Source organism: Protobothrops mucrosquamatus, unplaced genomic scaffold, assembly GCF_001527695.2.
Source record: "Protobothrops mucrosquamatus isolate PMUCROS unplaced genomic scaffold, P.Mucros_1.0 scaffold227, whole genome shotgun sequence".
In the NCBI taxonomy this organism is placed as follows: Eukaryota; Metazoa; Chordata; class Lepidosauria; order Squamata; family Viperidae; genus Protobothrops; species Protobothrops mucrosquamatus.
The window spans coordinates 159,706-185,880 of record NW_015386578.1 but is presented as its reverse complement, the minus strand read 5'-3'; the positions used below and the strand labels follow the sequence as shown (position 1 = coordinate 185,880).

At 37.6% G+C, this 26,175-nt stretch overlaps 1 protein-coding gene across 1 annotated transcript in view; it reads right to left on the bottom strand.

Moving 5' to 3' along the window:
• WNK4 (WNK lysine deficient protein kinase 4) overlaps nt 1–22,462 on the bottom strand; it is a 39,108-nt gene extending 16,646 nt beyond the window's left edge. Inside the window, exons 1-9 of the mRNA XM_029283782.1 lie at nt 21,947–22,462; nt 7,012–7,184; nt 5,624–5,844; nt 4,426–4,583; nt 3,556–3,644; nt 1,642–1,861; nt 651–984; nt 207–316; nt 21–79 (exon numbers count right to left, since the gene is read on the bottom strand). Coding sequence (XP_029139615.1) covers nt 21–79; nt 207–316; nt 651–984; nt 1,642–1,861; nt 3,556–3,644; nt 4,426–4,583; nt 5,624–5,844; nt 7,012–7,184; nt 21,947–22,462 — 1,880 coding nt within the window. The remainder of the gene's footprint in view (nt 1–20; nt 80–206; nt 317–650; nt 985–1,641; nt 1,862–3,555; nt 3,645–4,425; nt 4,584–5,623; nt 5,845–7,011; nt 7,185–21,946) is intronic.
• Between the last annotated feature and the right edge of the window lie 3,713 nt (nt 22,463–26,175).

Below are 26,175 nucleotides of genomic sequence, written 5' to 3'. Positions count from 1 at the left end.
CTAACCTGAAACTTTCCTACCTGTCGACAGGGGAAGAGATGTCACTGATGGAGACAGGATCCAGGCTCACAGCAATGGTCTGTGGGTATAAAGAGGGAAAGGAAAGTTGGAGTGCCAAGCCAGTTCACCTTCTCTCCATATCTAAGCCATATGCATCAGCCTCACCCAATGCAGCTGTGTATGTCAGAGACAGAATTTCCACTCACCGAAGCAAAGGAATGTTCCAAAACAGTTACTGGGCTAGAATGACTCTGCAGCTTATCAGGCAACTCCACAAATCCAGAAGAACTTAAGTATCCATCAGTTTCACAATCAGCTGTGGAGGGAAAAGGAGAGAGATAAAATAAGATTTGACTGCATCTAATCTGGTGGCCTCTTATGTTTTCCAGTTGACTGCCAATTTTGCTCAGCTTCTTTGAAAATGTCAGACCCCCTCAAGGACAAACAAAGAGCAAAAAATCTCAGCAAAAACTGAGAGCAATACTTAAAAGTTGCAAGCTGAGGTTTTCAGGATGCTGTATTGCACAGCCAAGTCATATTTCAAATGCTTCTCTGTCGGGGAATTATAGAAACTGTGGTCTATTATGCTGGAGGGCATTGGCTATCTAGTCATTGGTTGAAGAGAGAGATAACAAAATGGGTGTGCTTACATGTGGTAGAGGAATAGTTAGGATGATACTGGAATGGCTGGTGCTGATCAACCTCTGGCTCTTCTGGCTCTGGGGGAAAAGTTGATCCAAGGGCAGAATCGGCGGACCCCGGTGTAGTGGGGGTTGAGGTCTGGACAGGACTGAGAGGCGAGGGGGAATCCAGGTCCAGCAAATGCAGGGTATCAGGAGTCATTGCCAGAGATTGCTCCTGACGCTTCTGCTGTTCCTGAGCTTGTTTGGTCTTCTCACGCTGGCGCTTGATAGCAAGAACTCGCTCTCGCACAGCTTTGGCCACTGGCTTGTAGTCTGCCTCACACACAAAGCCTAAAACCACCTGCATGATGGGTCAGTGAGATGGAGTAAGAAGGAGAGCAGAGCAGAAAGATAGGAAAAAAAAGGACAGTCAGTCATGGCCATACATCTTGCCGGCCATCTGCAGTACTGTCCTCAGAGCAGGCTCTATTGTAAATGTGTAATTAAATTGTAGGTTTATAATCAATGTGTAATTAAATTGCAGGTGAGTATGAGGTAGGTTTGTGATTAGATATATTTACACACACAAATCTTTGGCAGTGTGAGCAATTCCTGAGCTATTAACAGACAGCAAGTTAGGCTTATATGGACATTTGCAGAAAAATTTGCATCCAATGTGACATTGTAAGGGAACAGATAAAGAATAGATCTCAACTGTGATAATTTTCATGACGCAGACTGCAATGTGACAGAAATGATTGTGTGAAACTACTGTGATTTTAAAATACACATTTGAATAAATGATTATTCATATGTTAGGATGTGATACTAACATCACAAGGGTTAATGTACAGCAACTTCCCTTAAAGATGTGCCATTCTTAGGAAATGCTGATACAAAGTACAGTTAGAAAAATCAAAGACAGAGGTGGCTCTACTTTAAATCTCTTATTTATAAAACATTCTAACCTGGAAAGATTTGGAGAAATAGTAGAGAAATGAATGACAGTAAGGTGTACCATTTCCTGGGCAACTTCCTCAGCCACATCCTTATATAGCTCGAAGTAAAACTCCAAGGCATTGTTGTCCTTGTACTTCCCATGCAGTTTTTTAGTGTCATCCATCCGTAGCCAAAGCTTCAAAGTGGTCTTAATACCATCATCCTCTTCAGCCAGTTCAACATGGACTCCCGTATCCTCATGGAAGAAGGAGTGGTCCAGAAGATCCTGGATAGTATATCTGCAGAGAAGATAATAATAATAATAATAATAATAATAATAATAATAATAATAATAATAATAATAATAATAATAATAATAATAATAATAATAATAATAATAATAATAAAGTTGGAAGGGACCTTGGAGGTCATCGAGTCCAACCCCCTGCCCAGGCAGGAACCCTACACCATTTCAGACAAACGGCTGTCCAGTCTCTTCTTAAAANNNAAAACTGGATGCAGTATTCCAAGTGTGGCCTTACTAAGGCATTGTAAAGTGGTATTAATACTTCACGTGATCTTGATTCTATCCCTCTGTTAATGCAGCCCAGCACTGTGTTGGCTTTTTTGGCAGCTGCAGCACACTGCTGGCTCATATCTAAGTGATTGTCCACTAGGACTCCGAGATCCCTCTCACAGTTACTACTGTGAGATAGGGAAGCAAGTTGAATTTAAACTATTCTGCAAAATGAAGGTAACAGAAAGTAAGTTTGAATTCACAGATTGTTATTTCAATATTACTTAAAAGAGGTACCCGGGCCAGGATCTTCAGAAGTATATGAACATCAATCTGTTCCATGCCTTTAACTACACAAACTTAAAACCTCCAGTTATAAGCAGCATAGAAAAACAGCAGAATATAAAGTTCAGAGCATAAAGTTCAGTATCAGATTTAACTTGGCGGAAGGAAAAGAAAGGAAGCTATGACCCATGAGCCCTTTTTTTGTTAGATAGCCTCCTCATTATTCAGCCAGTTGTGAATGTCTGAAACTGTTGTTTGAGGCTCAAGAAAGCAGACCAATCCATCCTACTATCTAACTGTCTCCATGACATTGCTGTCTCCTGCAGTTTGTACAGGTAGTCTCTGAAGTAGCATTAAGAGTCTGAAGGTCTCAAATTCCAAGGGAATTTGAGATTTAGGCTGAGAGTATTTTAATTGGTGATTCAGTATTTTATGTCCACCCTGACAATAGGCATATCTCAAATTGCAATGCATTTGAACCACGTGCTATTTTGAATCTTTGCATTGAGTTGTCTACCTGGAAGAATTAAAAAAAAATTGGCTGTCAGGTTCTGCTAAGATTCTAAGTGATTTCTAAAACATGAATACAAGTAGTTCTTGACTTACAACTACAACTACAAAATTTCTATTGCTAAGCAAGACAATTGTTAAATGAATTTTGCCCCATTTTGCAATCTTTTTTGCCACAGATATTCACTTCCGTTGTTAATAACATGATTGTTAAGTGAACCTGGCTTCCCCATTGACTTTGTTTGTCAGATTGCAAAAAGTGATCAAGTAACCCTGGGATCCTGCAACCGTCATAAATGCATGCCAGTTGCCAAGTGCTCAAATTTTGATCACGTGACCATGGGGATGCTGTAACAATTCTAACTGTGATTTTTTTTTCCACACTTACAACTGTTTTTCAATGTCGTTGTAACTTCAAATGGTCACTAAACAAATGGTTGTAATTTGAGGACTACTGTATTTTAAATAGGCAGTGAATTTTTCTATCCATTCCTTACCTAGGTCTACCCATAATTTCTATTCATATCTACTCAGATTACTTTACCAGATATTATGGAATTTTTAAAAGGGATGCAATATGCACTTTTGCACCCAGAGGCAGACATGCATGTACAAACCAAAAAACATCAACAATATTCATTGATTTAGCATAATCACATAAGCAGCTATGCTCTTCCCTACCTTTCATTTTTGTTCATTCGGATACAACCCTCAATTATCTCCTTTAGTTCAGGCACCTTTACCTTGTAAAAACTGTTTGGTTTCATACCCTGTTTTGAGAAATAAGAAAGAGGATCAATTTGGGGGGAGGGAGTAGAAAGGAGAATAATATAGACATTCAATCCCTTTTCCTCTTATGATGATGAATCTTGCTTGCCTTTCCTGCTATGGAGAAAAAAGGCAGTTGCTTAGCTCTTTTCTGTAAAACTTTCTATTTACCTGGGCCAACACCTTAAACTGATCTGGATGCCTGGAACCTATTTCAGTTTTCAATCAATTTTTCATTAGAGTAAAAATAATATCCAAAATGGGATACAATAAAATAGACTAAATTAACTCTGACTCTGGGCAATGGAACAAGACTTCTATCTAAAATATGAATGTTTCCAAATAAGCTGGATTCTCATTTATCATCTCTTTTTACCAATTTAAATCTCAAATTAATATGAAATAAAGAATTGGAATGAAAAAACATTCCCCATCTCACATTGGAAGCTTGTCAAATGCATTTTGAACACGAAAATGATTGTTCTGTACCAGATTAAATACACTTTTAAAGTTTCATGATGTTACAAGAAAAGCATTTGGCCAGAAACTAGGAGTAGAGAGTTGCACTCCTCTTAAATTCAACCCAATTTTATTGCCATAGCTGCTCCTAACTGGTCCTAATTAGCAAAATGTTATTCTAAATCCAAAATTGCACTATAACTTAGATTTCTTACAAAGTAATCATGGGAAAGTTCCTTTCCCCCTTTCCAATGCATAAGGACACTGCAAGAGATAGAGCCAAGAATGCAGAGAAATGAGAGAAGGTGGAGGTTGTACTCTTACCGAGGTAACCTTACGATAGATCTGAGCTGCATTCTGGCATTCTGAATAGGGGTATTCTGAGGTTGCCATTTCAAGCATGCACATGCCAAAGGCATAAACATCCACTGCTTCATCATATTTTTCTTCATACATCTCTGGAGCCATGAATTCAGGGGTTCCTGGAAAAGGAAGGAAAGGATTTACCTGAGACTCAGACCTTTAAGTGAAATCATGGCAGTATCCAGGACTTCTGAAATTTCAAAAATCTTTAAACCATCTCCAGTTAACATTTTCAGACAATAATGCCCAGATCTACAATGTTTTTAAACAGGCCCTGGGCAAAACCATTCACATTTAACCATGAGATATAAAGATAATTCTTGACTTACGACCACCATTGAGCCCAAAATTTCTGTTGCTATGTGAGACATTGGTTAAGTGAGTTTTGTCCCATTTTACGAGCTTATTGAGACATTTGTTAAGTGAATCACTGCAGTTGTTAAGTTAATAACATGGTTGTTAAGTGAATCCGGCTTCCCCATTGATTTTGCTTGTCAGAAGGTCACAAAAGATGATCACATGACCCCTGGACACTGCTACTATCATAAATAAGAGTCAGTTGCCAAGAATCCGAATTATGATCACGTGACCATGGGGATGTTGCAATAGCAATAAGTGTGGAAAATGGTCATAAGTCTCTTTTTTTCAGTGCTGTTGTAACTCTGAATGGTCACTAAATGAACTGTTGTAAGTCAAGGACTACCCGTATAAAGGCTATAAATGACCCATTTAGCTCAAGGGCAACAGTAATACATTATCCAAGCAGGCTTCTGAGAATCAAGAAATACTTAAAGTATCAATTCTGTCCCATGAGGTTTTGCTTAAAAGATTGGTTCTTCCATAGGAAGTTCAGAATAGAATAGGACTTGACATGACAGGACAGAATAGAATTCTTTATTGGCCAAGTGTAATTGGACACACAAGGAATTTGTCTCCAGTACATAAGCTCTCAGTGTGCATAAGCTCTCAGTTCCAGCAAATTTCTGTCTTTTAATACTACCACCAACTCATGTTTATTTCCAAATTTTGGAAGCAAATAGATCCAAATATCTTAGAAGGGTAATCCTAATAATTACTGTTACTGAATATAGTTTTAAAGATGAATGGATATATAAAGTCAAATCAATATATTCTGCTACACACTTTATCCATCAAGTACCTATGACACTCTTGGCAAATGAAGCACGCTTGAGTGTGGCCAGACCAAGATCTCCAATTTTAACTGAGCCAGTAGGTCCTGTAATAAAGACATTATCACATTTCAGGTCCCGATGGATGATTGGAGGGGATCGTGTGTGTAGAAAATGGAGTCCTCGAAGAATCTGTCTGCTCCATCTCTGAAGAACTTTCATCTTCATCTCCTTGAATCGCTTCAAATATCTACAAAGAAAAAGAGAAATCGATCTGGTTCAGAGCCACTTCATCATCATCATTGTCTGAGGGCCACGATAGGCAGAACCTGGATGTTTTCAAAATACCAAAGGTATTGATGAGGTAAGAGCTCCCAAAACAGTGTTCCCAAACAACCCCATAATGCCTATTCAGTGATATAACCATATGCTGACAGTTAGAAGTTTAATAGAAAATTAAAAGAAAAGGAAATAAAATGAAGTTTCCTTATCTTTGAGTTTTCTGAAATTCTGTGAAAGAATAAAAATAAACCAAGATAAAATTTCCAATTTCATTGTTTTAGAAATATTTCTCTTTTATTATTTTAATGCTTTTAATTGTGTAAGCTGCCCAGAGTCATTTATGAGATGGGCAGTAAATAAATTTGAATGAATGAATGAATGAACGAACGCCATATAGTTCATGAAAGGACCCTAAAAAAACAACCCAATGAGACTGATTGTGAGGATACCCTGACCACAATATCCCTTTGATGATCAGAGTTGATTCAAATAATCTATCTGGCTATCTGGCTGTCTCCTTCTTTCCTTCCTGCTCAATGTGCATCGCTCCCAAAGTTGCGCCCTTGGTGGAAGATGACAATCATCTGAAATACAGTGCACCAATCTTTGGTTCAGATATACCTCCAGAACTGGTTATTAGAAACTATATGAATTGCAAATTCAAACTCATTTGTAGTCTGAAGGAATTCACCTTAATGTGGCCAATTATCTTTGAAAGAAAAACTTTCTTTCATTGTCCTACAATGTAGCACAGTGGTCCTCATTTGAATCACATTCCCACACTGATTTATTGCAAGCACTGTCTTTGCAAGCAATTAGCATTTGGGCAAAGGGTTTGTTGGTTAGCAATTAAAAGAAAACATGCCGGAAATCTGAAGACCTTGGTTCAGACACTTTTCTTCAGAGTAAAGATGAAAGTATCAGGCAATCTTTGAAATGTTTTCTAGAGAAGCAGCAATGTTATTAATATTTTGCTGCACAATAATGCTCTGTGTGGCTTGTAGACCTGTCCTTTAAGACAGGAGATGGGCTAAAAAAATGCCCTTTCCTGAAAAAAAAACACACCCAACATAGCCTCTTCAAGGCTGCTTTTCATCCTAGCCACCCATTCCCATCCAATCTATTCTGTACTCACGTTTTGAGGGTGCCCGAGGTCATGAGTTCTGTCACCAGTACAATGCAGACTTGTCCTTTGATAGAAGACTTCCATGAGTCATAGAAACGGACAATGTTAGGGTGTTGGAGTCCCTTCAGCATTTCTACCTCCTCACTGAAGCGCTGCCTTTCCATTTTGGATAGTTTCCGTGTCTGACAAACATGAAGAAAAGAGAAAGAAGCTTAAGAACCCAGTGCCATTTTTGAGGCAGGTGAATTCACATAAATGTTTTTAGACTTTGAAATCAAATGTTCACATTTTAAAATGGTCACATTTCATTTCAAACTAGAATTTTGAGAGACATTTTTATTCACAATATTCACCTCCAAGAATGAATCCTTTGAAGAGAATAATTTTCCTGTCTTACTTTTCCAGATGTTCTCATGAGTGGACTATTAGGCATCCATCAATGCCTATCTATCCCTTTTAGTTTTCCCAGATCAGTTATCTTTATCTCAGTGGAATAACTATTGATCTCTGAGTATCAGGAACTTATTACATGAAACATAACCAAAACTGTTGCCAGCAGACTACTGTACATGATTAGCTGTGTGATATCCTCTACGGTCTTCACATATCTATCTAATCTTCCAGACTTCACAATTAGTTTTCATTTACTGAGCTTGTCCATCCTGACCTTCTCCCTGACATTTGGTGTCTTTCAGGATCTCGGACATTGGTGACTCTCCCCTTATGTTCATATTCCTCACAAGCTTATTTTATATACTTTTAATTGGCTTTGTCCCATTTTCTGTTTTTGCTGCTTGAGATATTTAATTCATATCTTCTTTACTGTTTATCCTAACATTTTTATATCTGGAACTGAAAAACGTACTCCTCATAGACCTCACAGCAAGCTTGCCATATTGTTTTATTCATGGCTGTCTCTTAGCTAACTTCTCCTATGGTAACTGCTCCAGTCAGCAGTAGACTATATAAAAAGGGATTGAGATCCACTAGATACTGGTATGGAAAATTAAACAGAGTTAAATAATCCCCTTAGGAAAATTGAATTTTGAGGATATTTTTATTCATATTTTTTTTAATCAGAAGAAAGGTCAGTAAATAGTGATTAAGGAGAATATGTAAACAATTATACTTTTTGGGGAAAGCACATTCTGACTTATTATACAGCTGAATCAATATTATTTCCTAAACTTACTTGAAATTTTTAACTAAGCACTGAATTCAACTGTGAATAATACAGGTATTGGGAAAATACAGAGAATATGTAGTATATTTGAATCAGGTAGTTAGAACAAGGACCCAAAGTCCTTCTAAATTTACCTCAGTTTTAACCCCATCATATCTCATCTCCTCCTACAAAAGAAAAGCCAGCCAGAATCTTACTCAATTCATGGGCCATATTAAGCAGAAATTAAGAAGAGAATGGGAGGGCAAAGTGGAGAATTAGACCTGATCTATCTATGCAAAATTATGAGGTATAATTAGAACTGATGAGGATAAATTAGAGGGTTGAATTTATGAATGTTCCTTTATATCAGGATTGTGCAACTTCTGTCAACTCAAGAGTCAGACCAGGCATTTGGTGGCATGCTAACAAATATACTATAAAAAAGGTGAGGCCAGAATCTAAAATGGAATACATTTAGGAGATTTGAGTGCTTTGAAGAAGGGTTTAAAGGGTGGAACATATATATAAGCTTTGTGCAATCAGCAGGGTACTTCTTTGGTAAGGTTTTTCTGTAACAGTCCAGGTAGTCTGCCTATGAATAATATTTGATATTCATTTCAAAAGACCATGTTAGGTAGAAGAGAAAGCTAGCCAGCTGAAATCTAGTACTATCCAGTCTGAACCAGCATCAAATTACAAACTGGTGGTCCCTGAAGGAATACTTATTTCAAACATAAAACCAGAAACAAGTACAAAGTCCAATAATCACGATGTTTTATTGCTTTTGCAGTCTTTACCACAGCACTGTATATTAATTAATCCAGTCTCTCTTGTAGAAGAGAGCACTGGAGGAACACTTTACAAATTTCCTTGCTCAAAGTTTGTCTACACAAATTTCAATGGCCAACATGCTGAATGTATCTGTTTTTATAACTAGGAAGCAAAATGAAATAATCAGAAAGTCCTGTGGGAACTCCTTGACTGCCATTACCAAAACGCATAGTAGAGGTACCATACTCCCCAAATTAATGCTCATTTCTCTGACACCCAGGAAAGTACCAAGACCAAGAAGAAGGTTATGAGAGATATGGAAGATAACATAAAAAGCCAGGAATCCTGGACTCATTTTGCCATTTTTGGGAAGAAAAAGAAGTCTAGAGCAAAGTTTATCAACCCTGCTTTCCCAGGTTCATTTTACAGCTACAGAAAAGGAGCACTCTCGTATGAAAATGTGGATTAGATATTTAGAAGATCACAGTCATCCTCACTCAAGCAACCTGTTCTTCTAATAGCTATTTCCGTATGTGCAATGGGTAGATTGTCTTCGAAAAGGCTACAGGAGTGGGGGAATTAGAGGCAATGGCAGTAATCCAACTATTTTTCTTGCAAACCAGAATTGGATTCAATTGGCTAAGTGTCAAAACTGCTGCCACCACCAAGTTCTCTGTTCCATCCACTCAGTGCTGGAACAGAGGCAGTATTGGGTTGGAGAAGCCGTCTGTGTTAAGAAATTCGTCTGTGTGCCTGTGTGTATTTGCAGGAGGAAGAAAGAGAGAAAAACCAAAGTCTCAGGAAAAAAATACCATACAACCGTCCATGCCTGCCCTCTTCCATATCTCAAGTAAGCATATTTGGAAGAGAAACAACAGGCAAGCAGATGAAATGTGTTAAAAAGCAGCAGTTTTGCCAGAGGGATGGTGTCTGTGATGGCCCTGTGCCCACCTGTTAGACCACACTTCCTCCCTGTGCTGGCAGGAACCGCCTCACCTCCCCATTGGCCAGAACTTCTGGTGGAGTTGGAGGTGGATCATATTTTTATACTTTGGGGTGTTTATGAAGTTTTGCTACAAATGCAGCTGTGTGCCATCAGACACTGTGAAAGCTTTATTGTATGCAGTTCAGGAGGGGCTAGAAGAAGAAATCCAGAGCTGGAACAACTTTATAAATAGGGATCGTCTATAGCAAGGAGCGTGCTTGTAATTTTCATGGAGGTGGAACTGTTACACAGGAGGTTTATTCCCTCATGAGAGGTCTTCTGAATTAGCTTCTGTGATAACACTTTTATGGCACTATGGCAAATGTGGTTCTGCATCCCTGCAGAATCTACATATTAATTGTATTCATATATCACACAAAACCAGGATATATTTAACTATGTGTTTGTTAAATAAGCTATAACTAGCTTACACCTGTATTTACAAAGCACAGTGGCTGGGTTCTTATACCAAGTCCAAATCACATTATGGCCTAATGCAACATGGCGGGCCCCATCTACATCACAAGACTGTCATTCTAAATAAGCTCTAAAAAGCCAGCTTGAAAACAATTAGAAATGGAAAAAATTAGTTCGGATGATATTCTATTAAATTTTCTGAACAAATAGATACAAAACTAAAATATTTACAAAACTGAGTCCATTAAGAATGTCATTGCAAAATATGTGAAATGCTGTGAAAACATTAAAATGGCATTTGAGAAAAGTTCTTAGGAAAAATTCCTATATTTGGAAAAGTCAGTATAAAAATGCATTTCTTAAGCAGTATGCATATACTGCTTAAGAATTTGCAAAATCATAGGGCAAAATCTTTATAGATTTATCTTTTACTAGAAGCAAGTCTATCTAATTTGGAAGATTTACCTCCTGAAATTAGAGGCATAAGGAGTGAATTCTTTAAAAGAAAACAAATTAATACTGAATGCTTATATAAATTTGACATCTATTATATGAGATTTTGATTTGTCTTAAACAAAGGAAACCAGTTTTCTGAAATGTTCAAATTCTTGAGATTTGTACTCCCTAAGCCAAGGCAGACCCATTTCAGCTTAGCTAGTACTTTAGAAGGGAGGTGTATAAGCAATTCTAGGTCCCTAGAAATACCTTCCCTTTAATTCATTCCCATTCTGAAGGAAGAAGGGATGTGTCAACATAAAATTGCCTAGCTATGGACATCACCTGGATTCTCTTAAACTGCCAAGTGATTCTGTAAATTTATGGCCCCACTTGTAGGAATTGAACAGGCTGAGTTCCTGCACGTCCACAAAAGATCTAAGTCCAGACCATCTGGACTTAAAAGTAGAATTCCTTCTACTCTTATCTCCCGCTAATTTCCCTTGGCCGTTAGTAGTTCAGATTCTTGTAGAGAACTCAAGCTTAAAATAAATCTTTATATTCATTTGAACTGTCTGGGTCTCCTGATTTTACTGGTGCTACTGAACAAAATTAAAACTTACTAGATTACCAGCTATCAAGATATCATAGTGTATAATAAATCATAAAATCAAAATTCAAAACAAAAAAGTTAAAAAAACTACCAACATCAGTTAAAATTAACCTCCATGGTTAATTTAATAAAAATAAAAATCCATGGTTAAAGATTTTATCCAAAGCAAAGTTTCTTTGGATAGTGAGATGGGTGGCATATAAATTTAATTAATGAATTGAAAGCATGTTTCAAAACCCACTTAGAAGCCAACAAAATGCTGAGGTCTCTCGGTTCAGGCCATTTGTAGAAAAAAGGGCTTCTGTGAGATGGCCCTTTGGCAACTATAAATCAGCTCCTCGGGTTACTTCAACGAGACATGGGGCAAGGGAAAGGGTCTCATAGAAAAAGATGCCTTTCCAAAATCATTTTAATGGCAGATACAATTTGCTGCTTGAGCATTAGCTTAGACAATATAATACATGAACTTTCGCCAATCTGTTCTCATTAACAAGGCAAGATTCAATATGATGAAATCATCTGTCAGGACAGGGTGCATCCCCAGCTGAAGGGACTAGTCTCCTTTCTCATTGCTTGATAAACTATTAGTTTTTGTAGAAATACGGATTGTTTAATCTGACCTACTCCAAATTACAAATTGGTAGAATGAAGGCTGATACATATGATTTGACAAATGGGACTTATTGTAATTTCTTTGTTTCATTGTTGTGAGCAGTTCAGAATCAATGAGAGTTAGGCGGTATAAATGTTTAATAAATTGGTCACACAGTCAGTTTAGACTGGATTTGGCATTTTTATCGATCTATCAAGTCTTGGAATAAGAAGATGTGGTTGTTTGATGGTATTAAAGGTATCATCGCAGAATGTTAGCTGTTCCAAATAAAGCTACCTTTTGCAATTGAGTGAAGGCAATTTGTCGATGCCAATGGTATATTATTATTATTGTTATTGTTATTATAATGGTCTACAGTAGATCTCTATCCATAGCAGCTAATGCATGTTTAGAAGTTTTATTTCTTGCTTCTCCCTTCCTTGCAAGTTTGCCATCTATTTCTCGGCATAGGAAAACAGCTAGCCCATCAGTGGCAGGACCACAGATCAGATCTTAAGACAAGAGGTAGGGCATTGGGTTCAAACAACAGCTGTCTGAAGAGCTGACACCCAGCCGATACTATTCCAGGCCTTTGCTGCAGCCTCAGGTAATTGATATGGACCAATCTCTTAATCTTGGACATGATCAAGAATGCCTGGCCCAGAAAGGGTACCTCCTTGTAATGATATCTTCAACATTTACACTTACATACTCTGCATATTGCAACATTAATCCCCAACCAGATTCTCTTAGAGCTAGATACAGTTTTTGCAATAAAGACAGTGAAGATTCAAAGGGGGCAAATTAAATTAATGGGGATTTACTCATAGGTTACCTTCTAGTCTACACACACACATTGTTTCAGTATTTAAACTACTCTGAATGCTAGGTTTTGCTCTAGTTGTAGAGACCATATCTGAAATAACTAAAGAAAAATTCTGTGCATATATACTGAGCTTTCTTCCCATTCTGTAAAACCCTGGTTTAGTGAAGGCAGTTTTTCGAGATGGGATCCCCCTTCTCTCATTTTAGAATCAGTCACTGCCCATTCATACTATCCATTCACACTACATAGGAATCTCAGAGCTAAGAGAATGTCATTACTAAAATTGTGGAAGAATCCTAAGCAGAGTAGCTGCAGTTAAAGAAAGGAGATGTGGCCAGAACATTTGGCATCATGGAGATTGGGAATAGGTGGCATACAAATTATATTGCAATGAATGAATGAATTAACACACTGGCATTTTACATAACGCACTGGTGATTGTACCTTCTTTTCCCACATCATTAAAAAAGTGAAGAGTAATTCCTGACATTTCCCCTTATTTCTTGGAAATAGTGCTTTCCAAATATTTCATAGAAGTCCTGTTTCCTAGGCACCTACTTGACTGACTATATATATGGATACTGGATACTTGGTAGGGTGGGCAATTTGCAGTCCCTATGTTATTTTAGTTTATATGCTTGTACCTTAAAATTAATACCAATAATATTAAATCAATAAATAAATAATATTATAGACATATGTCTATAATAACTTAGGGACTACAAATTGCTCATCCTGCCAAAGTATCCAGTAACTGAAAAAGTCTGGCAACTTAAGAACACAGGAATAATTACTACTCTGCTTTAAAGTCATGACACCCAAAATAGCAACGTTTGCATTTTGAATATATTTACTGAATCTTGAATCCTGATTCTGATCCCACAATATCAATTTCAAGTTTATTCCCCTTTCTCTTGGGACCACAAAAGCATCCAACTCTTCCTTTAGTATTTGCAAGAAGATAGTCACTTCAATATTTACCTACTCCTGACATCCTCACCACTTTTCTTCCTTATACTTTCCCCACCCCACAAAAGAGGGCAGGCATAAAATTGTTGCTTGAACCTCACTTCTGGAAACCAGAAATAGACCCAGACAGCCCATTTTGGATGAAGAGTCTGGATATCAACCGCTTACGTTTGTGGTTTGCTGACCACAGATATTTTAATAGGCAACATAATGAACAACTGCAAGGGGAAAAAATAGGACAGAACAGAACTTTATTTAAAGAACAAGTGACAGAAAGTCCTGTGTTTCTACAAAAGTCTTCTCCATAGTACAAGAACTGCTTTAAATAAAAAAGGGAAAGAGAGAAGGAGGGAAAGATAGGGAGGGAGGGAAAGAGAGAGAGAGTGAGAGTGAGAGAACGAGAGATAGTGAGAAGATATTGTAAATCTTGGTTAGGTTTTTTATATTTTTGGTTGGCTTTCTGCATAGCATCTGCAAATTGAAGAACATCACTGGAGATTACTCAAGGCCTGTGATTCTTATTCAACTCTGCAGCCTCCTACAATTATGTCAATGAAATCAGGGCCAGCTTTAAGCTAAGATAATGAAATCTATCAATATATCCAATCAATCAGTCATTTACCAATTAAATAGAACATTTTTCCAAAAGATCTCTCAGGAGCTTTACATGAGTGCAAGTACTTTGTTCAGGGATTTAAATCTATTCCAGAGTAGCATTATAGAGCTAATTCTGTGTTCAAAAGAAGCCCAGAGATCACATTTGTACCAAAATCTTGCACCATACCAGACCAACAGGTTACTCCTCTGTCAAAACTTGCTCAGTAGGGGCAGCCAATTTTATGCCCTATAGTTTTCTTCTGGCTGAAGGACCACGGATAGCATTTAAATTCAGTTATGAGAAAGAGACCATTGTTAGTTTTGAGTATATACAGAGTGCTTTTTTCTTAGCACCTAGTAAATTATCATCATCACAACCTTCATGTGAAAAAAAAAGTTCAAGGTTACCCTATGTCACTTTGAGACAAGACCCAGCCAACATCCTAATTCCCACCCAAGAAAACTGCTTTCTTACTACTGAAAACATTCCCTTTATTTTATTTTGAGAGGTCAAATTGTAAATGTATTAAATAGGGTGGCAAGGAATACAACAGGATGCAGATTCCCAGAAACAATTTTAATACCAGTATCACTTGTTCATAATTAATAAAGATTTATATTCACCCCACGCTACAATCATCAAAGCCCTTATCATGGATATCTAATAGGGCTAGATCAATAAGAACAGAATGTGGTAGAAAAAAAATCAAGATCTACCCAGTTTCAGTGCATAAGCATAAAGAAAAGCTAACAGTTTAAGGTGCTCTTGTCCTGTACCCAGCTAGAGCACTATCTGCATATTCTAACTGACTTCAAGGACATTTACCTCATTTGCAGATAAGAATTTAATCCAGTTGTGACCATAACTCTATATTGCAGGAAAGTAAGATAGACCTAGACACAATGAGTTCCAAGGTGTGAAACAAAGCTCATAATATGCTAATCCTAAATAAAGTGATATAACCTTGCCTGAGTTTTAAAAAAATCCAAATTGGACATACAGATGGCAATGTACAATGTTATTTACTTTTCTGGATGTAACAAGAATTGGGAATTCATGGTCTAAGAAAGGAAGAACAGCCAAAGGCAGAGAGTTATTAAGCAGAAACAATAAGTGGATTCCAGAATTTCAAATGTTTTAAGGTATCTTCACTCTTTGAATATCAGTCACATCATTACAAGCTCCTTTATTTGCTTACTGTCTAATCAATTAACATCACCACCTAGATTTTTGCTAGCTACTGAGGAAAAATAAATCAATATCTATGCCAAAAGAACTGCACATTTTCCCAAAAGGTGATAATCCTGAATTTAAGACAAACTACAATAAAAAGGCAGAGCAGACAGAGAGAAAAATCATTGGTTTCCATTACCAGATTTTCAAATAATCTATGACAACTTCTCCATTTCAAAGATTATTTTTCCCCCAAAAATCTATTTTTCCTTTTAGATAGTAACAATTAACTGACACAAGTGTACATTCAATTTAGCAAGATTCAGAACTGGGGAGGGGGGGAGATTTCATTTTTTTCTGAGTAATATGTTGATGAATTAAAATGATAATTCTTCAATTAATAAATATCAGATGGATTGGGATTGCTTAACTAATTCATAGCAAATTTAATTCTGTTTTTTAACGACTCAATCAAGTACCTGGGTGTTAATGTACTACAATAAATGAGTTAGATTTCATGTTACAAATTTGTATATGCACAAATTCAGTTTGCATGAAACAGATTCATATCTCATAATGACCCTTGTAACCTCTCTTAATGTTAATGACATTGTATAACTTGCTCTTAATTGTATCACTTAAAAATGATATGATACAATCATTTTCTATACATTTTTACTACTAAACTGTAACCTAGATTTAAAAAAGCTACTAAGGCTCACTGAACCACATACAGTTATTATTATTTATCAGATTTGTATGCTGCCAATTTCATTATGACATAGCAGTTACAATAGCTATACTTACAGTATATATAAATATTTGCTTTTTGTTTCATTTATATATCGTGACTCTGGGTAGCTAATAACATAGCACACAACATAGTAAATACAAATTAACATCCAAACAAAATGTAAATATTACAACGTCCAAGATGGAGGAGAGAAGAAATAGGAACATTACAAAAACAATGACAATACCCTAAGCCAGCGATGGCGAACCTTTTAGAGACCGAGTGCCCAAACTGCAACCCAAAACCCACTTACAGTATGTATCATCGGGTGCCGGGTGGGTGTGGCCCATTGGATGGGTGTGGCCAATTGAGTGAGTGTGGCCAATTAGGTGGGCGTGGCCCTTTGGGTGGGCATGGCTTCAGTGGTAACGGCAGACTGGGCGGGACTAAAAAGTTCAATCAATCAATTCCAACTTGATTGAACCTTTTTTTTTTACACACAGCGGCAGAGGCCTAAAGTGAAAAGGTTTATAAAAGCCAGCTGAAGGCCTAGGACTGGGGCGACAGTGTGCGTGCCCACAGAGAAGGCTCTGCGTGCCACCTGTGACACGCGTGCCATAGGTTCGCCACCATGGCCCTAAGCCCTATCATACTAGTTTTTTGTGCCTTTGAGCCAATGTTGACTCCTAGTGACTGTCTGGACTAGTCTCTCCTGTTTTGTTGGTAAGATTTTCAGAAGTGGTGCCATTGTCTGCTTCCTTGGGCAGAACAAGAGGAACTGGCCCTCCTGGCCCAAGATCACCTAGCTGGCTTTGTGCCTAAGGCAGGATTAGAACTCAGAGTCTCTTGATTTCCAGCCTGGTGCCTTACATGCTACATTAAACTTACTCTCCATAATAAATTAATATATTAGAATGCAATATTCTTAGAGCAATGCATTCCCCATCATTTACTAACATAACAGTAAATCAAATTCAAATCTGAAACTTCCTCCAGAATAATTCAGTCTTAACTATTTTCTGGAAGACTATGAATATGGCAGGTAATCTGTAAACCATTCAGAGTCATTGGACAGTGATATGGGCCTAAGCTTGACAAACAAACAAACAAACAAGCAAACAATTCACAGGAAAGTTTTTCCATGTTGTTGGTACTACAACTGAAAAGTACAATCTCCTTGCCTTGATGCCCTTGATTTCCTTAAAAGTGAGATTACCAGGAGCTAGATGAATTGGTTCTGTTTGGAGAAAATAGTCTATAAGGTACTTTGCTACCAAGTTTTATATGCTTTATAGATCAAAATCAGCATTTAGAACCACACAGATAAATTTATTGGCAACCAAAGACCATTGATATAATATGCTCTTGGTAGTTAGGATTCAAGAAACTTTTAACATTTTCATGGAAATGACAACCAAAAATTGCTTCAACAATAGCTGGAAGCACATTTGCTATAACATGTCTAAAATCCATCATTGCTCTAATAAATTGGACGTTCCTGGTCGATGTGATATGAGATTTGATAAAATTTGCACAAAGTCTGAATTATCTAAAAGAGTTGTACTGAAATAATTCAAAGGTCTGCTTTTAGAGGGAGCTATGATCAACCAATCATGCATAAAAGGAAACATATAATTCCAAAAACAGAAGCAATTATTGCCATGTACTTGGTGAATAAAAGAATACATGTGTGTGTTTGTGTGTTTGCATGACACTCCCTTATGGAGTTGTGGAAATAAGCGTCCTTTGTTCATGTACTCAAACCAATCTTCTTCGTAGACTTAGGAGATTGTGGACAAAAAATCCACTTAGGACTCTTAGGAGAAATTACTACATAAGCAAAACTAAAATGTTGAGATTTTGAATTACAGCAAACTTCATTCAGCAGCAGCAGTAAAGTACTAAAAGAAGAAATGTCTGAGAGTGGAACTAGATTTATCTCCTCCTTCTGCAAAATATACATTTCTTTCTTCAGAGCAGGTAAAGTGGGCATAACTGGAAAATGCCTTTCAAGGGGAGATGGTCATGGTCTATATATGATAGTTATATCTGCAATCATTAGAACTCATTTGTCCATGATGACCCTTGCCTTCTTCTAAGGAAAGTGGGCAAATATTTCTTCAACATGGATTAGGATCAAATATCCCTACTGAGTTCAAAAAAAATGCAAGTTAGTATTCAGTACAGAATCCAGTCTCCTTAGTTAAATCCAGTGATCTAAATTAAGCAATAAATGCCTTCTAAGAATAATAGGTGACTAAGACTAGTGACACAATACCATATGACTAGTCATGTTAATGTTTTGTATAACTACATGTTTCATTCTGATATATCCTCTTCTTGCCCTCAGGCAAATAATTTATGAACCCTAAGGTCTTCATCCAAAAAAGAATTAATATCTCACCATGCCACCTATGCATTAGGACAGATTCACTCATTTAAACTTTGGCCCATTGGATATAATTTCCTTCTTTCTCTACCTGAGTGTACAGCAGAGATCATTCTCTCTGATATTCCATATCTGATTCCACAATAATGGAATTCAGGATTGAATGCTGAAATAAAATTCCTGGATACAATAATTTCCCAAAAACTTAAAAATGGAGAATGCTGATAAAGGTCCTTATGCCAAGAACTATTTTTAGGGATTCTAGTTCACATTATCAAAACATTAATACCCCTTGTTACCCATTGGCTAAACTTTTGGGGAATAAAATGCTGACAGGTATTTAACCTCCTTCAAGGCACAATGAGAAAAGAAACATGCAAATAAATATTACAGCTTTTTTTGGGAGGAGGTGGAGGTGGAGGTGGTGGAGGAGGAGGAGGAGGAGGAAGAGGAGAAAAAGAAGAAAAAAGAAAAAGAAAAAGAAAGAAGAAGGAAGTAGTAGTAGTAGTAGTAGTAGTAGTAGTAGTAGTAATAGTAGTAGTAGTAGTAGTAGTAGTGATGCTTGCCAAGAATTGGGCAAGCAAGAATTTCTGGGGCTGGAGGAATGTTTTCTAAGAAATCAGAAAGCAGCAGAAGGGAAAAAGAGAGAAATCAAGGCAGAATTTCATATTCGTAGTTGTTTTTCTTTAGTTGCAGTTATCCAATTAGCTGCATCAATCTTTCTTATCCTGGTTGCTGTCTAGACTTGATGGACTACAGCTGCTGCCATTTAGCATAACTACTGCCAGCTGTAGATGATGGAAGTTGTAGTAAACTTAATTGGGATTTGCTATTAGAGTTTACTACACAAATTAGTGGCTATATCTGTTTTAAATAATTATCTGACTTCAGAAAACACTATTTAGCTGAACTCCTATACTGGGCTTCATAAATAGGACATCAAAATTATGTTTTTAAATTATGTTTTTAAAAAATCTGTTTATACTACTTATACTGTTTATACAGTTCTTGAACTACAGAAGCTTTCCATGAACACTTAATCAAGCAAAATGTTGTTTTAAACTAAGGTAACAAAAATTAGACAAAGTCCTTTAGAGAGCTGGTATAGTGCCTGGAAAAGTACTTTGGCCTTTTCTATTTCTAAGACTTTCCACTACTATCCACTCTCAGAAAAACATTTTTATCATATTTCTCCTATTTTTCTAAAACCTGAAGGATTCCTTTTACTATTCTTAGAATACATAAAACAAGCTCATATATGTCTCAATCATAAATGCACACATAAACATTTATTTCCAGATACTTATGGGAATATGTTTGCTTCCATACTTTTATGGCACATGACTTACCAACAAGTCACATTGAACTCTGATGAATTAATCCCTCTGGCAACAAAGGAAAGAAAATAGCTGCCAGCCTAGCACTTTCTCTGACCCTATCATGCTATGCCCTGGAGACTAGAAACTAATCTTGATGGGATGAAAAAACAGGAGCAATTGCACCTTTTAATCCATGGGAGAAGGCAATTTTGTCAATATATACTTTTACTTCAATTGATTCTGTAGGAGTTACTGGAAGTCATACTCAAAGAAAGGTCAGTTTGTGTCAGACATCAGTCTTGGAACCTGGGTGGATACGAGAGCTAAGTTCTAAAAAATATGACTGCATGAGTCCAGACAGAAGATCACTCCCTCATTACTGAAAAATAAATCTTGAACTGAGATTGAAGAAAGAAGTCTTCAAGTTAAACTTCCAAGTACACATTTCTCCAACTAGACACATGTTGTGAGTCCTATTAATTCTGACTATGCCACTGCTCTGCCTGTTCCTCATACCTGGAGGAAAAGTATAGCAAAAAGAGCTCATCATATTTTTTCTTCTTTTAGAGATAAATTACATAATGTTCTCCAGGTTGTTTGGATTACAACTTTCATCAAATCCAGCATCACCAGAGTGTAGGAATTCTGGGAGTTGTTTAAAACACCCTTTGAAGTAATTATGTTTAAAGGTCAACTAATTACAATTAGAATAATTAAAACATCACCTATACCAACTATATCTCTATATTTTTTGCATTAGCGTTTGTAGGATAATAATTGTTCCAATAAGTTTTTCTAATCAAAAAAAGTTATTTTATTTTATATATCTTAGTTAACCTTTAGGATTGGCAATTGATTATTGGACTTTGTACTTTTTTTTATTGCACTACAGGGTTTCTTTGGGAGAAATAACTTTATAAAAATGAATGACTGAACAAATAAAGAAATAGTGATACATGTAAAATAGTCTTAGATTATTTTAAGACATCCACAATCCAGCAACAATGGCTGAGCCAATCATAAAAATAATGCAGTAGTAACTATAGTAGTAGTTTTTCAATGATATATAACAAAGTTCAATCAATGGGTTTGAGATGTGAAGTTGGTCTTTCTTCCTTACTCAAATCTAGGCAAAGGGAGGCCCACCTATTAATGGTCTTCAAGGCAGTGCCACAAACACTCCTTCATTGCCTCTTCTTGGCTCAATTGAAACTAGCTCTCATATTTATCCTATTTTTGTTTCAGAAAGTTTTCTGTTTCCCACATTGATTATCTTCCCTAATTCTCCAAACACTCCTCTAGAAGATAACTTGTCAGAGGCAGCTTTGCTAACTTTCTAAAAGTATTTCATTTTGACTCAGGCTTGGTTTAAAGTTTTCTAGACTGGCCTAAAGATTCATTTTTCACTACTTCTAAGCACAACTATATTTTCAATGCCCCTTTTCCTTGAAAACAGCAGAAATATTGAATGAAGCTGCCTCCAAACTGGTAAAAAACCTAGTAACAATATAAATTGAGAAACCAGAAACACAAGACTTAGAAATGACAGGAAAATGTATGTGTTAGGTGCAGTACTCAAACACATGATGTGTAAATAGTTTATGAAGAAAACAAGGATGTAAATGCTTCAAACTTTGATCAAATCACAATCCAGTAAAATGACTGTCATTTGAATCGTTTTTAGCACAATGGAGCTAAAAAAAACAAGAAAAATGTAACTAAAAATTAAGAAAAAAGGATTTGGCATAACCCTCTTCCCATTTCATGCTCCCTTCATCTCTCTTCACTATCGTCCCAACCTGAAATATTCTCCACGTGCCCAAACTATCATATTCCCAAACCAAACTGCTCTGTCGCAAATACATTTCCAGGGGGCTCAGCCTGCCGCATTTTGAGCTTAGTCTTGCATTTATTCCAGGTCCTGCTCGTCAGAAAACGTGGGACGCCCACTTTACCAACCTGCAGCTCGCACCAAGCCACTTCGACAGTGGTCTCCGTGTCTAACCCTTTGTAAACAGTCTTGAAGGAGCCGCGGCCAATCTCGATGTCAAACTTGAGAAAGCGACCGTCCGGAGACGTGGCCACGGCCCGGGTCTCAGCCTCTTCGTTCTCCTCTTGTTCCCAGTGTTCGCGATCTTGGCGGCTTTCCGTGGGAGAGAGCAGAGGGCGTGACGGGACGGCCTCCGGAGGACTCTCGCTGCCCGCGGATCCCGTGGCTGAAGCAACGTGGAGACCTCGAGACCGAGAACTCTCTGAAGCTACAGCGGGCGTCCCCATCACCTCCAAATCCACGGGGTCGGGAGTTGCGGCTACAGCGCAGGCACCGTCTTCGTTATCGTAGCTCCTTAATCCAAGCTCGGACGAACTCCGACGACTGATCTTGTAGACTGATGCGCGGCGACCCGAGACTCCGAGAGTCCGAGCACTCTCCGCCTGGCCAGCATCTTCATCCATGCCGCAGCTAGTCGTGTCCATCCTTTCGGGCTGAGGCATGAGCGCTCCGGCAACGGGGCCCTAGTGCAATGCCCGCAACATTAGCATCAGACGGCCGGACAAGAGAAGACGCTGTATCGGAGTGCTGTGGCTTACTTAATAAGCCGGCGGCCAGGCAGCCGCTACGTGCGCTCGGCAGCGGCACCGCCCACTCCAGGCCTGGTCGGGCGGCCGCGCGGCTTTCTCCTCCCCTCTTTTAACTAACCTGTTCTGCTCGCCTCCTACCTCTTTTTTCCCCCAAGGGAGCCACAGTGCACTGCACCGACACGACACGCCCACCCCAGAGGGCTGGAAACGCGACCCTTCCAAAAGCCTTCTTTACGCTCAGTAACTCGTGTGTTCGAGGGTAGCAAGAGCACAGCAACGGGATATCGTGCTGCTGCAGCTCCTATTCCTGCTGTTTTTAATGGGTAGGAGAAATGCAAAATGTGTTACTTTTGCTTTGGGTAAAACGCCTTTCAATGAAAAAGGCTCTTAAAATCCCAAGTGCGTCAGGGGAGGCCAATTGTATTGTGATCGTCATTGCCTTCATGTTTTTCTAGTTTTATGGCAGTTGACAAGGTAAAAGTTTGTGGGCAGAGTATCATGCCTTGACTTTTTGATGAGACGACATAAACTTGAAAGACTCAAAATGTTTGCTTTTTAAAACAGGATCGGAGTTTATCAATCTATTTTCATTGCCACTGATATCAACTGTAAAAATATATGCAAATGCACCTGCAACCCCTGCTGTCCCAGAGAGTGATGGGACGGAGCTTCCCAGCCTAAAGCTTCCTTTTAGGAATGACTACCAACAAGCTTTACCCTTCTGCAGTTTAGTGATATGCAGTTATTTTTCATCCATGGATGTGAGTCAGACACTATTCCTCAACAAATGAAAGCTGAAACTGAATTGTAACAGTTTGCTCAAGATTGTACTCAAAAAATTTTTGATGACATTTTGGCATAATGTCTTTAGGTAGGAATCTTATACTTATACTAGAACTAGGATAGTAGACTTCTTAACTCAGAATTGAAACTTGTAGGCCCCCTGTTTGTTAGTGTGTTTATTGTATGTAACTCTTTGTGGCTTACATTTCCTGCACCAAGAGCCATCCCAGAAGCTTTATCCTGACATATATGAATGGGGATGCAGGGTGCAAAAATTGTATAAAGAGTGTTTGTATTTCTTTCTGGCCTACAATGTCATGGAAATCCCCTATTAACGTAGTTCCCACTGAAAATCTTAATGATGAAAAGTCTATTCTGGCAATATATCCTACATTACACTTAGGTGAACTAATTCCATAAATTGTCTATGTGGCATCAAAGAGAACTGAAGGCAGAAGACCAAAGAACCCATTGCAACCCATAAGCCCTCCCTTCTCCCTGAGATTGCTGTAACTATCATATATTTTTCAAAGAAATGCTTTGTCTTGTTAATCTTTTCCAAGCATTTGAAAATGTGGGCATTTTTAGTGGTGTGATGCTCAATGGATAATGTTCAGTAAATGTTTTAAGATGAGTACATTATCTTTTATAATTAGTATTTCCTTAGTTATATATAACTGTTTTAGTGATTCTTATTTTTACATTCAGGTTATTTTTGTAGTATACTGGTTGCAACTCACCATTATTAATTTTTTGTAGGAGGATCACCTTGTCCTTGCAGGTGTATTTTCCTCCTCCACCCTAGCCTTATCTGCTTATCTGCGAAATACTTCTTTCTCTTTGGGGCACAGTGTTTTTTGACATTTACTTCCTTGTTTTACTTTAGACTGAAAACTGAATATTTTGTAAAAAAAAAAAAAAGATGATTGGCAACTTTAAAAAAAAACACTTTCAGACTAGCAGAGAGGTAAGGAGATATTAAACCACCCCTGTTATTAGTAGTAACGAGAACTATACCATTGTTGCAAATGAGAGTTGACATCAGCCTGGATTGGGAACATATTCTCTTCCCCCCTACCCTGTGGCTTTTCAAGGGCCAAACCTATGATTTACTTTAAAAGCAAGCACAGTCATTCAGAGAATCCTCAACTGTGTGAAGGGTCACTTTAATGTAGTCATATGCTCAGCCCTCATTTTGTGCTTAACTATGTGACTACATGTGACCTTGATTAAATTATGAGCATAAGAGGACATGATCATGTAACAGCCTACTTTGTTCTGGGAACAGGCCAAACTTTACGAGGGCAGAGGGATGCTTTGGAGATTTGGCAGGAGAGAAGAACACAAAAAAGGTGAAATAGGTTAACAAGTGAGAATACAGATATAAGTATGACTGGATAGCATAGGAAAAAATGTGAGAAAGAACAGTTTTTTTCATAAGACTAAAAACATTCATTGAAACAGCAGATCAGGAGATTCTTTATGAAGCAAAATAAGAACAAAAATGCTAAAAGCTAGCCATTAGAGGAATCTTTTTCTGCCTGGATGGTAAACTCTTTGTCCTTTTAATTAAAAAAAATTCTTGCTGTCACCACTACTAATTGTTCACGGAATGAACTAATATAAATACAGGATTGTTGGACTGGTAATGCAAGTTAATTACACTGTTGTTTTTCATGAGATTTTGATGGGTTATCTTTTATTTTTTTAGATTTCAAAGGTGAAGAAATGAAAAACAAGCAAGTCTATCTTAATTATATTCTTAGAGAATGTAGTCATCTTTGCTTATGGATTATCTTCTTTTCAATAATACAAATGAAAGCTTTTCTGCTCTGTTATCTGCTTGCCAACTCTTGTTATGCTTTCCTTAGTTGCAGAATATGGAGATATTGGCTTGTTATATTAATCATGAGTTCACATGTTCCACTAAACCATAATGTGTTTGGTTTGCACTAGACAGTATGTGAATGTAACCATTGTGGTTTGTAAACCAAAATTTATAGGTTAGCATAATATGTAAAGCCAGCTATTGTGGCTTATTCAAATCCTGTTTAAAGTTATGTTTTACTAGAATAAAAGAATTGTAGTTAGGATAACATCAGAGTTCTTTTCAGAGTCAGACTTCACAGAAAGTATGAAAGAATAAAGAGGAGGAAAAAAGTCTGAAGGAAAGCAATGCCCAGCTACCAATATCTGGTAGAAGAACAAGAACTCAGAATGCAGCTTGAAACTTATATTTGAAACTTACGAGGCAAATCCTTTGCCACACATTTGAGAAATGCCCAATTCATTCATTTCATTTAGATATTTTCTTCAAGATCTTAAGAAACTGTATGTTCTTCTTTCTCTGGTTTTATCTACAAGTGTAAGGCTAGTTAGGCCAAGAAGCTTGCCTAGGTCACCAACTAATATTTATGACTGAGCAGGAATTTATTTTGCCTCTCCCCAGTCTTATAACATTTTGGTGCAGTGGTTAAAGCACAGGCTACAAATTGGGAGACTATGAATTTTAGTCTCACCTTGGGCACAGAGCCAGCTGAGTGACCTTGAGCCAATCCCTCCCTCTCAGTCCTAGGAAGGAAGCAATAGCAAACCACTTCTGAAAAACCTCCAACCAAGACAACTGCAGGGATTTGTCCAAGTAGTCACCAGGAGTCAAAAGCTGACTTGAAGGCACACACACACATGCTTGCACGCATGCATGCCACACACACACACTTCTAGCATTATGACACATGGATTGTAATGAGACATAGTTATCAGCTGGGGTTTATTGTTTTTAACCCAATATTATCCCTTTGGATTTATTTTATCTAAGTAGTCTA